At 37.2% G+C, this 18635-nt stretch overlaps 1 protein-coding gene across 6 annotated transcripts in view; it reads left to right on the top strand.

Moving 5' to 3' along the window:
- The window catches only part of MTMR9 (myotubularin related protein 9), a 131393-nt gene that overhangs the window by 85504 nt on the left and 27254 nt on the right, over positions 1–18635 (top strand). For all 6 annotated transcript variants that reach the window (XM_003412449.4, XM_023550962.2, XM_064272621.1 and 3 more), the window contains 4 exons: positions 9762–9935; positions 10516–10733; positions 11844–12005; positions 17410–17551. In XM_003412449.4, the coding sequence (XP_003412497.1) occupies positions 9762–9935; positions 10516–10733; positions 11844–12005; positions 17410–17551 (696 nt within the window). The remainder of the gene's footprint in view (positions 1–9761; positions 9936–10515; positions 10734–11843; positions 12006–17409; positions 17552–18635) is intronic.

The following is an 18635-nucleotide window of genomic DNA, read 5'->3' as shown; positions in this document are numbered from 1 at the left end:
AACAAAACAAGAAGCTAGGACACAGCAAGCAAACATGAAATAAATAAATACAAAAACTTATTGATGGATCGGAGACAACAGTCATTATCAAACCCCTTAAAAAGACCAGGATGGCTTCAGCAAGCTCCCAAAACAATCAAGAAATCTTTCGTATGGAGAGAACTTTCTGGAACAACCAGAGGCAGAATACAAAAGATTAATATATAGAACTCTTCAAGAAATGAGGAAGGAGATTGGGCAAAATGCAGAACAAGCCAAAGAATGCACAGACATAGCATTAGAGGAACTTAAGAAGATTAGAGAAGAGCATAATGACAAATTTAATAGGCTACAAGAATCCATAGAGGGACAGCAAACAGAAATTCAGAATATTAACAATAAAATTTCCGAATTAATGCAGTAGGAAGTCAGAAGAGCAGAATTGAGGAACTAGAAGTCAGAATTAGTGAGACTGATGATAAAACCCTTGACACCAACATATTTGAGGAAAAATCAGATAAAAGAATTAAAAAAAATTAAGAAACCCAAAGAATTGTCTGAGATTCTATCAATTGAATTAACCTACAACTGATTGGAGCACCAGAATACGGCAGATAACAGAAAATACAGAGAGAATTGTTGAAGATTTACAGGCAGAAAACTTCCCTGATATCATGAGAGATGAGAAGATATGTATCCAAGATGCTCATTGAACCCCATACAAGGTAGGTCCCAAAAGAAAGCCACTAAGACTTATAATCAAACTTGCCACAACCAAAGATAGAGAATTTTAAGAGCGGCTAGGGGTAAACAAAAAGTCACCTACAGAGAAAGTCAATAAGACTAAGCTCGGACTACTCAGTAGAAACCATGCAGGTAAGAAGGCAATGGGATGACATATATAAAGCCTTGATGGAAAAAAAACTGGCAACCAAAAATTATATATTCAGCAAAACTCTCTCAAATATGATGGTGAAATTAGGACATTTCCAGATAAACAGAAGTTTAGGGAATTTGCAAAAACCAAACCAAAATTACAGGAAATACTAAAGGGAGTCCACCAATTAGAAAATCAGTAACATCAGGTAACAACCCAAGACTAGAACGTAGGACAGAGCAACCAGCTATCAACCCAGATAGGGAAATCACAAAAATAAATTTAAGCTAAAACGCTCAAAACAGGGTAATAGAGCTATCATCATGTAAAAGATGACAACATTAAATAAAATAAAAAATGAAGTCATAGATCTTTCATATGGAGAGGAGGTCAAGGTGATAAGAAATAAAAGATTGGTTTAAACTTTAAAAAGTAGGGGTAAATATTAAGGTAACCACAAAGGAAATTAATAATCCTACACATCAGAATAAAAAACAACAAAAATATAAAGACTCAGCAAATACAAAAGCAACAATGAAAAAGAGAAAAAGACAATATATAAAGAAAAACTCAGCACAGAAAATTGAGTGGAAAAAAGAAACTATCAACAACACACAAAAAAAGACATCAAAATGACAGCACTAAACTCATAAAAAAAAATACCTATTCATTTTTTTTATTCATAATTACTCTGAATGTAAATGGACTAAATATACAATAAAGATAGAATGGATAAAAAAGAAACATGATCTGTCTATATGCTGCCTGCAAGAGACACACCTTAGACTTAAAGGCACAAACAAACTAAAATTCAAAGGATGGGCAAAAATATATCAAGCAAAGAACAATCAAGAAAGAGCAGGAGTGGCAATATTAATTTCTGACAAAATACCTTTAAAATCCAACACAAAGGATAAAGAAAGACACTATATAATGATTAAAGGCTCAATATACCAGGAGGATATAACCATAACAATATTTACGCACCAGAGACAAGGCTCAAAAATACATAAAACAAATTCTAGCAGCATTGAAAAGAGAGACAGACAGCTCCACAATAATGGTAGGAGGCTTCAACACGCCACTTTCGGTGAAGGACAGAACATCTAGAAAGAAGCTCAATAAAGACACAAAAAATCTAAATGCTACAATGAACCAATTTGATCTCACAGAACACTCCATCCAATGGCAGCCAAGTATACTTTCTTTTCCAATGCATATGGAACATTCTCTAGAATAGATCACATATTAGGTCATAAAGCAAGCCTTGACAGAATCCAAAACATTGAAATATTAGAAAGCATCTTTTCTGACTGTAAAACCATAAAAGTAGAAATCGATAACAGAAAAAGCAAGGAAAAAAAAAAAGTCAAACATGTGGAAACTGAACAACACCTTGCTCAAAAACTACTGGGTTATAGAAGAAATGAAGGATGGAATAAAGAAATTCATAGAATCAAATGAGAAGGAAAACACTTCCTATCAGAGCCTTTGGGACACAGTAAAAGCAGTGCTCAGAGGTCAGTTTATAGCAATAAATGCACACATCCAAAAAGGAGAAAGGGCCAAAATCAAAGAATTATTTGTACAACTTGAACAAATAGAGAGCAGCAATGAAGCCCTTTAGCACCAGAAGATAGCTAACAATAAAAATTAGAGCAGAATTAAATGAAATAGAAAACAGAAAAATAATTGAAAGAGTTAACAAGACTAAAAGCTCATTCTTTGGAAAGATCAACAAAATCGATAAACCATTGGCCAAACTGACAAAAGAAAAACAGGAGAGGAAACAACCCAAATTAGAAATGAGATGGGCAGTATCACAATAGACCCAACTGAAATTAAAAGAATCATAATAGAATACTATGACAGATTGTACTCTAACAAATTTGAAAACCTAGAGGAAATGGACAAATTTCTAGAAACACACTGTCTACCTAAACTAACACAAACAGGTAGAACAACTTAATAAACGTGTAACAAAAGAAGTGATTGAAATGGTAATTAAAAAACTCCCAACCAAAAAAAAAGCCCTGGCCCTGACAGCTTCACTGGAGAATTCTACCAAACTTTCAGAGAAGAGTTAACACCACTACTACTAAAGGTATTTCAGAGTATAGAAAAGGATGGAATACTCCCAAATCATTCTATAAAGCCAGCATAACCGTGATACCAAAACCAGGTAAAGACACCACAAAAAAGAAAATTACAGACTTATATCCCTCATGAAGTTAGACGTAAAAATCCTCAACAAAATTCTAGGCAATAGAATTCAACAGCATATCAAAAAAATTATTCACCATGACTAAGTGGGATTCATACCAGGTATGCAGGGATGATTTAATGTTAGAAAACCAATCAGTGTAATCTGTCACATAAATAAAAGACAGGAACCGCATGATCTTATAAATTGATGCAGAAAAGGCATTTGGCAAAGTTCAACACCCATTCATGATAAAAAAACTCTCAGCAAAATAGTAGTAGAATGGAAATTCCTGAACATATTAAAGGGCATTCATACAAAGCCAACAGCCAACATCATCCTAAATGGAGAGAGTCTGAAAGCATTCCCCTTGAGAATGGGAACCAGACACAGATGCCCTTTATCACCACTCGTATTCAGCATTGTGCTGGAGGTCCCAGTCAGAGTAGTTAGGCTAGGAAAAGAAATAAAGGTCATCCAAATTGGTAAGGAAGAAGCAAAAGTATCTGTATTTACAGATGATATGATCTTATACACAGAAAACCCTAAAGAATCCATAAGAAAACTACTGAAACTAATAGAAGAGTTATGCAGAGTATCAGGATACAAGATAAACATGCAAAAATTAGTTGGATTCCTCTGCAGCAACAAAGAGAACATCGAAGAGGAAATCACCAAATCAATACCATTTACGATAGCCCCCGAGAAGATAAAATACTTCAGTATAAATCTAACTGGAGACGTAAAAGATCTATACAAAGAAAACTACAAGACACTGCTGCAAAAGAGACTACACAAGTGGAAAACATACCTTGCTCATGGATAGACTCAACAATGTGAAAATGGCTATTCTACCCAAAGTGGTCTATAGATAAAATACAATCACGATCGAAATTTCAGTGGCATTTTTTAATGAGATGGAGAAACAAATCACCAACTTCGTATGGGAAGGAAAGGAGCCCCAGCTAAGTAAAGCAATACTGAAAAAGAACAAAGTGGTAAGCCTCACGCTACCTGATTTTAGAATCTGTTATACTGCCACTGTAGTCCAAACAGCCTGGTACTGGTACAACAACAGATACATAGACCAATGGAACAGAATTGAGAATCCAGACATAAATTCATCCACCCATTTGCAAAAAAAATGAAAGAAGACCCATACCTCACACCATGCACAAAATCTAACTCAAAATGAATCAAAGACCTAAATATAAAATCTAGAACAATAAAGATAATGGAAGAAAAAATAGGCATAATGTTAGGAGCCCTAATACATGGCAGAAAGAGTATACAAAACATTACTAACAATACAGAAACACCAGAAGAAAAACTAGATAACTAGGAGCTCCTAAAAATGAAAGAGTTATGCTCATCCAAAGACTTCACCCAAAGAGTAAAAAGACAACCTATACACTGGGGAAAAATTTTTGGCTATGACATATCCGATGAGCACCTAATCTTTAAAATCTACAAGATACTGCAAAATGTCAACAACAAAAAGTCAAATAACCCAATTAAAAAATGGGCAAAGGATATGAACAGACACTTCACCAAAGAACACATTCAGGTGGCTAACAGATACATAACGGAATGCTCACGATCATAGCCATTAGGGAAATGCAAATCAAAACTACCGTGAGAAACCATCTCACCCTAACAAGGCTGGCATTAATCTAAAAAACACAAAATAATAAATGTTGGAGAGGTGGAGAGACTGAAGCACTTAATGTACTGCTCGTGGAAATGTAAAATGGTACAAGCACTTTGGAAATGTTTTTGGCTCTTCCTTAAAAAGCTAGAAATAGACCTACCATAGGATCCAGCAATCCCACTCCTTGGAATATATCCCAGAGAAATAAGAGCCTTCACACGAATAGATATATGCACACCCATGTTCACTGCAGCACTGTTTACAGTAGTAAAACGATGTGAACAACCAAGGTGCCCATAATCAAATTATGGTATATTCACACAATGGCATACTATGCAACAATAAAGAACAGTGATGAATCTGTGAAACATCTCATAACGTGGAGGAATTTGGAAGGCATTATGCTGAGTGAAATTAGTCACAAAGGGACAAATATTTTATGAGACCACTATTATTAGAGCTCTAAAAAAGGTTTAAATACAGAAGAAAATATTCTTTGTTGGTTATGAGGATGGTAGGGAGGGAGGGGGGTATTCACTAATTAGATAGTTACCAAGCATTATTTTAGGTGAAGGGAAGGGCAACACACAATATAGGGGAAGTTAGCACAACTGCACTAAACCAAAAGCTAAGGAGTTTCCTGAATACAGCCAAACACTTTGAGGGACAGAGTAACGGTTGGGGGCCTGGGTACCATGGATTCAGGGGACATCTAGGTCAATTGGCATCAGTGTGTTAAGAAAACATTCTGCCTCTCATTTTGGTGAGTGGCATCTGGGGCCTTAAAAGCTAGCTACCGGCCATCTAATATGCATCAATTGGTCTCAACCCACCTGGAACAAAGGAGAATGAAGAACACCAAAGACACAAAGAATATGTGAGCCCAAGAGACAGAAAGGGCCACATAAGCCAGAATCTCCATCAGCCTGAGACCGGAAGAACTAGTTGGTGCCTGGCTACCACCAATGACTGCCCTGATGGGGAACACAACAGAGAATCCCTGATGAAACACAAGAAAAGTGGGATGCAGACCTCAAATTTTAGTAAAAAGACCAGACTTACTGGTCTGAGTGGCCCCTGCACTCTCTGTTAGCCCCAAACTAAAACCATTCCCAAAACCAACTCTTCAGACAAAGATTAGACTGGACTATGAGACATAAGATGGTACTGGTGAGGACTGCGCTTCTTAGATCAAGTAGACACATTGAGACTATGTGGACAGTTCCTGTCTGGAGGCAAGATGAGAAGGCAGAGGGGGACAGGAGCTGGTTTAATGGACATGGGAAATACCGGGTGGAGAGAAGGAGTGTGTTGTCATATCGTAGGGAAAGCAACTAGGGTCACATAACAATGTGTATATAAGTTTTTGCATGAGAAACTGACTTGAATTGTAAACTTTCACTTAAAGCACAATAAAAGAAGATAAATAAAAGAAACACCTTTTTTCACCAACATAAATGGCAACTATTCACAGGTATCTCACCAGATGGAAAACACAGAAATCAAATGTACTACATCTGTGAAAAGAGATGATAGAGAAGCTCAGTATCATCAGTCATAACAAGGCCAGGGGCGACTGCAGAACAGACCATCAGTTGCTCATATACAAGTTCAAGCTGAAGCTGAAGAAAGCTAGAGCAAGTCCACAAGAGCCAAAATACAACCTTAAGTGTATCCCAGCTGAATTTAAAGACCATCTGAAGAATAGATTTCATGTGTTGAACGCCAGTGACCGAAGGCCAAATGAGTTGTGGAATGACAATAAGAAAATCATACATGAAAAAAGCAAGAGGTCATTAGAAAGCAAAGAAAGAAAAGACCAAAATGGATGTCAGAGGAGAATCTGAAATGTGCTCTTGAACATAGAGTAGCTAAGACAAATTAAAGAAATAGTGATGTAAATGAGCTGGACAGAAGATTTTAAAGGGCAGCTCGAGAAGACAAAGTAAATAATGAAATGTGCAGAGACCTGGAGTTAGAAAACCAAAAGGGAAGAACACACTTGGTGTTTCTCAAACTGAAAGAACTGAAGAAAAAATTCAAGCCTCGAGTTACAGTATTGAAGGAATCTACAGGGAAAATATTGAATGATGTAGGAAGTATCAAAAGAAGATGAAAGGAGTACGTAGAGTCACTGTATGGAAAAGAGCTGGTCAGCCATCAGCCATTTCAGGAGGTAGCATATGATATTATCCAATGGTACTGAAGGAAAAAGTCCAAGCTGCACTGAAGGCATTGGCAAAAAACAAGCCTCCAGGAATTAACGGAATGCCAGTTGAGATGTTCCAGCAAACAGATGCAGCGCTAGAGGCACTTACTTATCTATGTCAAGAAATTTGGAAGACAGCTACCTGGCCAACTGACTGAAAAAGGTCTGTATTTGTGCCCATTCCAAAGAAAAGTGATCCAACAGATTGTAAAAATTATCAAACAATGTCATTAATATTACACACAAGTAAAATTTTGACGAAGATAATTAAGTGTTTGCAGCAGTGCCTTGATAGGGAACTGCCAGAAATTCAAGCTGGGTTCACAAGAGCACATGGAAACAAGGGATATCATTGCTGATATTAGATGGATCTTGGCTGAAAGCAGAGAATTCCAGAAAGATGTTTACCTGTGTTTTATTGACTTTGTAAAGGCGTTGGACTGTTTGGAACATAACAAATTACAGATACCATTGTGAAGACTGGGAATTCAAGAACACTTAATTGTGCTCATGAGGAACCTATACATAGACCAAGAGGCAGTTGTTCAACCAGAACAAGGGAATACTGCATGGTTAAAATTCAGAAAAGGTATGCATCAGGGTTGTATCCTTTCACTGTACTTCTTCAGTCACTATGCAGAGCAAACAATCCGAGAAGCTGGGCTATGTGAGGAAACCCTGGTGGCGTAGTGGTTAAGTGCCACGGCTGCTAACCAAGAGGTCGGCAGTTTGAATCTGCCAGGTGCTCCTTGGAAACTCTATGGGGCAGTTCTACTCTGTCCTATAGGGTCGGTATGAGTCGGAATCGACTGGATGGCAGTGGGTTTGGTTTTTTTTAGGTTGGACTATTTGAAGAATGCAGCATCAGGATTGGAGGAAGACTCATTAACAACCTGTGATATGCAGATGACACAATCTTGTTGAGAGTGAAGAGGGCTTGAAGCACTTACTGTTGAAGATCAAAGACTACAGCCATCATTGTGGATTGCACCTCAACATAAAGAAAGCAAAAATCCTTGTAACTGGACCAATAAGCAACATCATATTAAACCAAGAAAATATTGATGTTGTCAAGGATTTCATTTTACTTGGCCCCATGGAAGCAGCAGTCAAAAGACGCGTTGCATTGGGTAAATCTGCTGCAAAAGACCTCTTTAAAGTGTTAAAAAGCAAAGATTTCACATTGAGGACTACCGTGCGCTTGACCCAAGCCGTGATACTTTCAGTCATCTCATATGCATGGGAAAGTTGGACAATGAATAAGGAAGATTGAAGAAAAATTGATGTCTTTGAATTATGCTGTTGGCAAAAAATATGGAATATACAATGGACTGCCAGAAGAATAAACAAGTCTGTTTTGGAAGAAGTACAGTCAGAATGCTCCTTAGAAGCAAGGATGACGAGACTTCATCTATGTATTTTCGACACGTTATCCAGAGAAACCAGTCCCTGGAGAAGGGCATCGTGCTTGGTAAAGTAAAGCGTCAACAAAAAAAGAGGAAGACCCTCAACTAGATGGATTGACACAGTGACTGCTACAGTGGGCTCAAGTACAACAATGATTGTGAGGATGGCACAGGACCAGGTTGTGTTTCGTTTTGTTGTAAGTAGGGCCACTAGCAGTCGGAGTCAACTCGGCAGCACCTAACAACATTATGGCCAATATGTCAGGTCCCTTGATTTACAGGAACAAATTGAAATTTACATATACATAATTTGATTTTTTTAATTGTAAAAAATTTTTTACTGTCTTCATCTCATTTTTATTTTTGATATTTGAAATAAGTTATCATTTGATAGTTTCCTATTGTGTTATTTCAGTCCTTAGCATACTGAGTTAGAATTATTTCATTTAGTCCTGTAACTTTTCTTAGTAGTAAGTCGTTTTTGTTTTAAGAAAGACATTACCAATCTTACTATATCACTCTCTTTTTTAAATAACAGAAAGGAACAAAGATTTTGATGAAGGTAGGAGCTCTAGTCTGTGCTGGTGAAGCATTACCTGGAGGCTTGCAGTATTCCTATGCTATACTTTAACAGGCAATTAACAAACTAAATGGTGTACCCAGAAGAGTGTGAATGGTGTGATGCAGACCCTGGTAATCACAGCCTTTATAGATATATTAATTATATTTAACTTGGATAATCGTAGGCTAAGTAGAGGCAAAACTGTCTTTTCAGTGTTTGATACGGTGCCACGTAAAATCTGAAACTTGTCCTGTGTTGTCCAGAATGATGATAAAAACCAACAGAGAAAGTGAAAGAGCAGATTTTGCTCAATATGAGGAAGTTACAGATCTTGATCAGTATGAGGAAAAACTTTCAATGAACTAGGGCTGCCCAGCAGTACAGGAAGCAGACCTTGAAGAATGTAGCTGTTTTTCTCTTAAAGTATTTTTTTATGTGCTGCATAATGTCTGTTTGGGCAATGTCTGACTGCATTTACATCCGTGGTCACGTAAGGTTATAATAGAGTTCAGAAATCTCGATTGGAGAACGGGATGTAGTGGATGAACGTAGAGAGTGCAGCAGCTTCCTACACGCAACACGTGTATCTAGTATCTCTTGTATACGCTGCCAGGCGTATAATGGTGCTCAATTGTAGAGGGAGGTTATTTGCCCCAGCAAATAATACAGTGTTCCCACAATGTCCAAATCACATAACATCACAGAATGTATCTCGGATGTTAAGCGACGCATGACTGTGTAGGCTAGGTATCCTGTCTAAGAAGTTCCTGAGAGATGGTTTCTGTATTATGTGAAAGCTGATCTCTAAAATCCTCCAGGTTATCTTGTGACATTGAAATACTTGGTTAGCCCTAAAGTATTTTGTGTTTTTCAGACCAGTGAATGGAGGCTAAGCTATATCAATAAGGAGTTTGCTGTCTGCCCCTCCTACCCACCGATTGTCATAGTACCCAACTCCATTGATGATGAAGCTCTAAGAAAGGTAGCTACATTTCGACATGGAGGACGCTTCCCAGTACTAAGCTATTATCATAAAAAAAATGGAATGGTAAGTGTGTACCACTAGTGCTTGATCTACTGAGAGGCTTGATCTACTGAGAGGTTTGAAAAGGATAGAAAAGGGCCACTTCAGAATAAATAATAGACAAGCAATTTTTGAGATACTGAAAATGCTTTCCAAAACAAGAAGAATAGTGCATAGAGTTTTCTACTTCACGATTGGTTCCTTTTCTCTGTATAATTCTTGCTAAAACTTGCCAATCCTAGATATATATAGTTGAAGTAAAGGTTAACTTGCTGGTAGGCTATTATTGTCTTCATTACAGGGCCAGGTCTGTTGGGTATTCAGTTCATTGACAAAATGTGTTTCAATATTTGATATTATAATTTTATTAAAGTATTTTGAGGTTATAGGAAGAAAAATTATGTAAAACTGCAAGGACTTTTTCTTTTACAGTTACTAACTATTGTCAATACGTGGAAACATTTCTTTGTTTTGGGATCAAATCCATCTCAAAAGTGTCACAGATTTGTTTTTGAGATAATTTTAATCCAGCTAATTCATTTCTGTTTTTAGAAACTTTCTAAAAGCACCTGCTATTGCATTTTAAACTGTATTATGTTTTTAGGTAATTATGCGAAGTGGTCAGCCACTCACTGGCACAAATGGGAGACGGTGCAAGGAAGATGAGAAGCTGATAAATGCTACCCTTCGGGCAGGAAAACGGGGCTACATCATTGACACCCGATCGTTAAATGTGGCTCAGCAAGCTAGAGCCAAAGGAGGCGGCTTTGAACAAGAAGCTCATTATCCCCAGTGGAGACGAATTCATAAGTCCATTGAGAGGTAAAAGATTCTGGAGTGAGTAATGGACTTATTTGAAATTAGAGTGAGTGGGTCCTTGTTTTTGTTTTTAGTTTCAGTGGAGTCAATTCTGAATCATGGTATTACCATCTATGCAGTGTAGAACTGCAGCCCATAGGATTTTCAAGGCTGTGACCTTTTGGAAGCAGTTTGCCAGGCCTTACTTTGGAGGCACCCTTGGGTGGGTTTAATTGCCAATCTCTCAGTTAATAGTACAACACTTAACCATTTGTGCCACCCAAGGACTCCAGGTGGGCCCTTAGAGGTTCAAAAATCATAAATGTCTAAACAAACCTACACATTAACTTAGAGAAAAAATTCGCTGGATATCCTCTCATTGTATTTTTTATAAGTTAAGCAAAAGACTTATCTTGGCTGCAGACAGATGAGTATTATCAAATAGTGTTCTTTCTCTAAATCTGCTCTGAAATCCTATCACCACAAGGTCTGCTCCTATATCTGTAGATGATGGTGGTCAAACTTATTGAACAGATATGCTATGTATAATTATATTTTTCTCAGTCAAAAGACATTAGAGATTTAATCTTTCTCATGCTCATCTGTTCTCACACCCTGCTTCCTCTGCCTCCATTGTCTCTTGTTTACACTTTAAATTAATGGTTTATAAATGCTTCTGGGTTGGTGGGAGTTGGAGTTAAAGAAAGCAAAAACAAAATGAGATCAGAGATGGCCGTGGGCATCACTGCTGATGATCCCACAGTATCTAGTGTTAGATCAACAGGGAAAGGATGGCTAATGTAAGTAGTGCTATGTGTATGACCTTTCACAGTGTGCAGTGTTTTGGTCCTCTTCTCTAGTCAAGCAGTTCAGCTATGTGAAATGGGTTTAATCTGTTCAGATGTGGTACAGTTTATTATGACAGGCATTTTAAGCATCTTCGCAACTGTTTTTAAATGTTAGTTTTTTAATCCTCAAGTTGCTATATAACAAGATGAATATTTTTAACATAGGTTGAGCTACTTTTCCTCTTGGATATATTGGAGATTGAGTTTTTGTTTTTGTTTTTTTTTCTTTTATCGTTGTATTTTCCCTTCTCTTTTTTTTTTCTTTTTTCTTTCTGGTTTTTAAAAGGTATCACATTCTGCAGGAGAGCTTAATTAAACTTGTGGAAGCTTGCAATGACCAAACACATAGCATGGACCGATGGCTTAGTAAATTGGAGACCTCAAACTGGCTGACTCACATCAAAGAAAGTCTGACAGCTGCCTGTTTAGCAGCTCAGTGTATCGACAGGTAAAGGGCATTTCAGCATTCCTGAATATGTTATGTATTGATAACTAGACTTTGCTTTTATTCAGACATATGTTTACATAGTATGTTAAGCGCCTATTCTATATCTTGTGTTCAAATCATTTTATAAATTACAGGTATACCTCAGAGATACTGTGGGTTTGGTTCCAGACCACTGCAATAAAGCAAATATCACAATAAAATGAGTCACACAAATTTTTTGGTTTCGCAGTGCATATAAATGTTACGTTTACACTATACTGTAGTCTATTAAGTGTGCAGTAGCATTATGTTAAAAAAATGTACATACTTTAATTAAAAAATACTTTATTGTTAAAAAATGCCAGCCATCATCTGAGCCTTCACTGAGTTGTAATCTTTTTGTTGGTGGAGAGCCTTGCCTCAGTGTTGATGGCTGCTGACTGATCAGGGTGGTGGTTGCTAAAGGTTGGGGTGTCTGTGGCAATTAAAATAAGACAACAATGAAGTTTGTTGCATCAATTGACTCTTCCTTTCACAAAAGATTTCTCTGTAGCATGTGATGCTGGTTGATAGCATTTTACCTACAGTAGAACTTCTTTCAAAATTGGAGTCAGTCTTCTCAAAACCTGCTGCTGCTTTATCAACTAAGTTTATGCAGTATTCTAAATCCTTTGTTGGCATTTCAACAATGTTCACAACATCTTCACCAGGAGTAGATTCCATCTCAAGAAGCTACTGTCTTTACTCATCCGTAAGAATCAACTCCTTAGCCATTAAAATTTTATCATGAGATTGCAGCAATTTAGTCACATCTTTAGGCTCTGCTTCTAATTCTAATTCTCTTGCTGTTTCCACCACATCTATACTTATTTCCTCCACTGGAGTCTTGAACCCCTCAAAGTCATCCATAGGGGTTGGAATCCACTTCTTTCAAACTCCTGTTAATGTTGATATTTTGACTTCCTCCTATGAACCATGAATGTTCTTCATGGCATCTAGGATGGTGAATCCTTTCTGGAACATTTTCAATTTACTTTGCCCAGATCCATCAGAGGAATCACTATCTATGGTGGCTGTAGCCTTATAAAATGTATTTCTTAAATAATAAGATTTGGAAGTTGAAATTACTACTTGATTCATGGGCTGCAGAATGAATGTTGTGTTATTAGGCACGAAAACAGCATTAATCTCCTTGTACATCTCCATCAGAACTCTTGAGTGACCAGGTGCATTGTCAGTGAGCAGTAATATTTTGATAAGTATCTTTTTTTTCTGAGCAGTAGGTCTCAATAGTGGGCTTAAAATATTTAGTAAACTAGATGTGCTTTCATCTAGGCTTTGTTGTTCCATTTATAGAGCTCAGACAAAGTAGATTCAACATAATTCTTAAGGTCCCTAGGATTTTTGGAATGGTAAATGGGCACTGGCTTGAACTTGAAGTCACTAGCCCCTAACAAGAGAGTCAGCCTGTCCTTCATCTTCTGAATAACATGCTGTAGCTTCTATACAAGCACTTGCTGCTTCACCTTACACTTTTAAGTTATGAAGACAGTGTCTTTCCTTAAACCTCATGAACCACCTTCTTCTAGCTTCAGACTTTTCTTCTGCATCTTTCTCACTTCTTGTTGCCTTCACAGAATTGAAGAGTATTAGGACCTGGATTAGGTTTTGCCTTAAGAGGATGTTGTAGCTGGTTTGATCTTCTTTTCAAACCATTAAAACTTTCTCTACATCAGCAATAAGTCTGTTTCATTTTCTTATAATTCGTGTGTTCATTGGAGTAGCACTTTTAATTTCCTTCAAGAACTTTGCTTTTGCATTCACAATCTGGCTAACTATTTGGCACAAGAGGCCAAACTTTTGGCCTGTCTCAGCTTCCTACATGCCTTCTTCACTAAGGTTAATCATTTCTAGCTTTTGATTTAAAGCGAAAGTCGTGTGACTCTTCCTTTCACTTGAATGCTTAGAGGCCATTGTAGGGTTATTAATTGGCTTAATTAGAATATTATTGTGTCTCAGGGAATAGGGAGGTCTGAGGAGAGGGAAAGAGATGGGGGAACAGCTGGTTGGTGGAACCATCAGAACACATACAACATGTATTGATTATGTTCGCCATCTTATATGGGCACGGTTTGTGCGATGCCCCAAAACAATTACAGTGGTAACATCAAAGATCACTGATCACAGATCACCATAACAGATATAATAATAATGAAAAAGTTTGAAATATTGTGAGAATTATCAAAATGTGACACAGAGACAGGAAGTGAGCACATGCTGTTGGAAAAATGGCCCCGATATACTTGCTCGATGCAGGATTGTCACAAACCTTCAATTTGTAAAAAAAAAAATCCAATATCTGCAAAGTGTAATAAAGGGAAGCACAATAAAACGTGGTATGCCCGTCCTATATATAAGGTAAATAATTAACACCGTTCAGTTATAGATGGGGTATGTACATAAATTGTGGCGTATAATAGGTGTTTGTTGAATGAATTTGAACCATGACACAGATTTTTTAAATACTAAAGGACCTGTTTTTCCTAGAAAATCCTTGAATTGTGAATCTGTTTTCCTTTTCCTAAACTGTAGAAAGGAATGAAAGTTTTCTTCTTATCTCTTCTTAGAGACCCAAATTTGCCTCCTTACTTTTGAAATATAAATGAAAGGAAAAAGTATAATTTTGTGACATAGTAAAATGATTTGTTCTAATCTCTCAAATACCTTATTACAAACTGCTGTGTAGTTATATCTGGATCTCAAGTTGAGAAAACCTGATGCTGGTGATGTGAAGTATATGAAGTGATTTTAGTTTATTCACTCAGTTAAAGGTTGCTAATCCTTGAGATTTGAGGCAGAAGACTTGAACAGAGGCAGAAGGATTGGTATAAATTGTTGCAGAAGCTTAGAATGCCCTTTTTAAGAAGGGGATTCCCACTGAAACAATAGGTAGGTATGAGTATTGCCACCATGTAGTTGAATGGCAGTTTTCTTTGAGACTTTAATTTGTTTTATTGATGCTTCCAAATTAGGAAAATATATGTTATTTTTCATGGTTAGAGAGAAATTGTTAAAGAGTGGGTAAGTTAGTGACAGAGCCAGAAATAGGTAGACTCTTGTGTCAGGATTCCCAGGCTCTCAGTGTTCTTTGTTTTAGGATGAAGCTCCTTTAGCTAGTAAGATACAGGAATTAAAGACCAAGGTTCTGTGGCAGGGAAGTCAATGATACAGAATGGTGAGATGTTAACATTAAGAGTTTCATTTCTTTTTAACCTATATTTACCAGATTTCCCCTTACATGATCAATATAGAAGCTTCTGTTTTCTTATGGAATGTGAATTGTAATAGACATTTATTACCACTTTAATATTGTTTAAATTTTCTGCCATAATAATCAGATGATACAGATCAAGGCAACCCTAGGTACAAAACAGCATTTGTTATCTTCACCTTTGTTTAGTTTGGGTTGGTGACCAGAAACAAAGTGACTTTAAAACTTTTGTGAGAGTTGGAGGTTTTTGTTTGTTTTGCCATTTTTGGGTTCCCTTTTCTGGTATGTATTAGCTTATTATTTGTTATTAGCTTATTATTTGTACCTCTGTTAAAATCTGTCAACTAACTACTCAAAATGTAAAAGTAGGTCTTAAATTAATTGAATTAAATTCAGAATATCCCACAGATAATTAAGAGATGTGTATCCAGTATATATCAGAAGCCTTAAAATATATTCTCATACCATTCAGCCTAGTAATTAGATTTTTATCCTAAGAATGGGGATGTTAATCTAATCACAGGTGAGCTTTAAAGAGTCTGTCATTTTCAAATTAAAAGCCTTGACTAATTCAGAAGACAACAAGCTAAGTATGTCATCTGTAGTGTAACAAAAATTGGCAATAACCTAAACGTTTATAGGATTAAGTAAATTACAGTCCATCACTTAATAGAATATTGTGTAACCATGAAAACAATACTTTTAAAGATGACATAGAAACATGGGGAAATGTTTATAAAAAGGTAGAAATAATGGGAAATTACCTTTTATTATAGCTATGTAAATATGTACATGGGAAAAGAATTGACGGTAGTATACCATCATGAAACTTCTATGTAAAGATGCTGAGCTTATTTTTCTTTTTTCTAAAATTTTCTTCAATATTGCTTCAATAAAAGGGCGAGAAGATGTAGCTAATTCGTTTTTGATATTTTCTCTCATTCTCTCTAGAATAATGGGGCACCAGAAGCCTCATAATTATCGGGGGATAATGGGTATCATTGCCACTTTCTAGATTGACGGTTTTATGTTCAGATTTTTTCATGTTTTTCAAAATGTGGTTCAGGACTTGTTTCCCAGATTCATTACAGTTTCTGAAGGTGACCTTAAAGTCAGCTGTTGGTGGAAAGGTAGAGTCAAGGTAAGAGAGATAACAGAAACATAATTTTAAGTATATGTTTCTAGGTTTGATGAGAAAAGGCTTTAGTTATTAAAACAGAAAAGGTAAATGTCTTAGACTGGGTTCTCTAGAGAAGCAAAGCCAGTGAAGCGATATAGGGAGATTTATATCAAGGAAATGGCTCACATGATTGTAGAGGCTGTAATATCCCAAGTCCATGGATCAGAATATAGACATCTCCTCTTTGATTCACATAGGTGCAGGGGCTGGTGAACCCAAGATCAGTAGGTTGGAGAGCAGGGCTCTTGTTCACAGGCTGTGAAGATCGACAAATCCCAGGATTGGTAGTCAAGACCAGAAGGCTTCTCTGGACTCACATAGCTGCAGGGGCTGGTGAACCCAAGATTGGCAGGTCAGAGAGCAAGGCTCTTGATCACAGGCTGTGAAGATCAAGGAATCCCAAGATCGGCAGATAAGCTGCTAGCTCAAGTTCCAAGAACTGGAGGTCAGTCAAACAGGAGGCAGATGCAGGATCCAAAGCAGGCAAAAGCCAGAACATCCACTTATATTTGGATACAGACCACATGCCCAACGAAACTCCCTTTCGACTGATTGGCTACTCACAGCAGGTCCTGTCATGGGAGTGATCACATATAAACACTGAGAATCATGGCCCAGCCAAGTTGACACAATCTTAACCATCACAATAAAGCACCTAGAATGATAAAGTCTGCTTTTTGATTTTATAAAGGGAGAGAAAATTCAGCTCAAAGGTTGTATAAGAATTGTTACAGCTTAAAGATGTTCCCATCATATGAAAAGTGAGACTCGTTATAGTTGTATTCCCCTCCTCCTCCCACTCTGCCCCAGAGAATCTCTCCTCTATTATATGCGTTATTTAGACTGTAAATCCCACTGGACAGAGCAGAATGCGTAAGACCCTGAAAACATTGTACTCAGTAAATGCTTATTATTAACAGAGTTCATTGACCATGTCAGGAGTATCACATTTGTACTCTGGATTTTTCTGTCAGGGAAGGAGCATCAATATTGATTCATGGAACAGAAGGAACTGATTCAACACTTCAAGTTACCTCCCTGGCTCAGATTATCTTGGAACCAAGAAGCAGGACCATCCGTGGTTTTGAGGCCCTGATAGAAAGAGAGTGGCTACAGGTGAGAAAACTACTTAGTTCTCAGAGGATCTGCTAATAATTGATGTTAACATCCTGCTTATGGTAGCTGGCATAATGTGTGAAATTTTGATTGATTAAAAATTTTTTCAATATTGAGTTTAATTTCTTGGAGGACAGTTAATCTATCTTCCTCTCAATAAATATTTGTCATCTTTGCTACCTCTCACTTTCTATACCACTCTTTGCCTGTATTGCTCATTTGGCACTTCATTCACTTAGTGAACTCTTATTAGTTGCACTTTGTTATAAAAGGGGAAATACAAAGAAATGTAAAATACACTTGTTTTCTAGAAGCTTAGTCTTGGTAGCGGTAGAAGACATAAACAAATGGGGTGGAATGGAGTAAGGGATGTGTAATTGTAAGGGTAAAGTGTGCACTTTAACACTTTCTACCTTTTGCTCATGTTACCCCATCCTATCCTTTTCCCCAAACAGAAAAAAATCCTTCTTATCTGTCTTAGTTATCTAGTGCTGGTATAACAGAAATACAAGTGGGTAGCTCTAACAAACAGAAATTTATTTGTTTGAGGGCTGAAGTCTGAATTCAGGGTGCTGACTCTAGGGGAAGGCTTTCTTTTTCTGTCAGCTTGGAGGAAGGTCCTTGTCTCTTTGAGCTTCTGCTCCTGGGGGATATTCATGTGGCTTGGCTTCTCTCTTCCCCCATCTCTGCTTCTTTTGTTTGCTTGTGTAATCTCTTTTATATTTCAAAAGAGATTGACTCAAGATACACCCTAACCCTGCCTCTTTAACATAACAAACGTAACCTATTCCTGCCTTATTAACAACAGTCACAACCTATCCACAAATGGGATTATAACCACAGGCAAAGATTAAGATTTACCACACATCACAAAATGGAAGATAATTACATCACATCACAAAGTGAAGGACAACTATGCAATACTGGGAATCATAGCCTAGTCAAGTTGATACACATTTTGGGGGGACACAATTCAATCCATGACATTCTACCCTGGCCCCCCAAAATTTATGTCCTTGCCACATGTAAAACACATTCACCCCATCATATCATCCCAAAAGGCTTCAATTGACTCCAAGTCCAA

This window comes from Loxodonta africana, chromosome 19, assembly GCF_030014295.1.
Source record: "Loxodonta africana isolate mLoxAfr1 chromosome 19, mLoxAfr1.hap2, whole genome shotgun sequence".
In the NCBI taxonomy this organism is placed as follows: Eukaryota; Metazoa; Chordata; class Mammalia; order Proboscidea; family Elephantidae; genus Loxodonta; species Loxodonta africana.
Note: the sequence above shows the minus strand (reverse complement) of the source record. Positions and strands in the feature narration are given on the sequence as shown.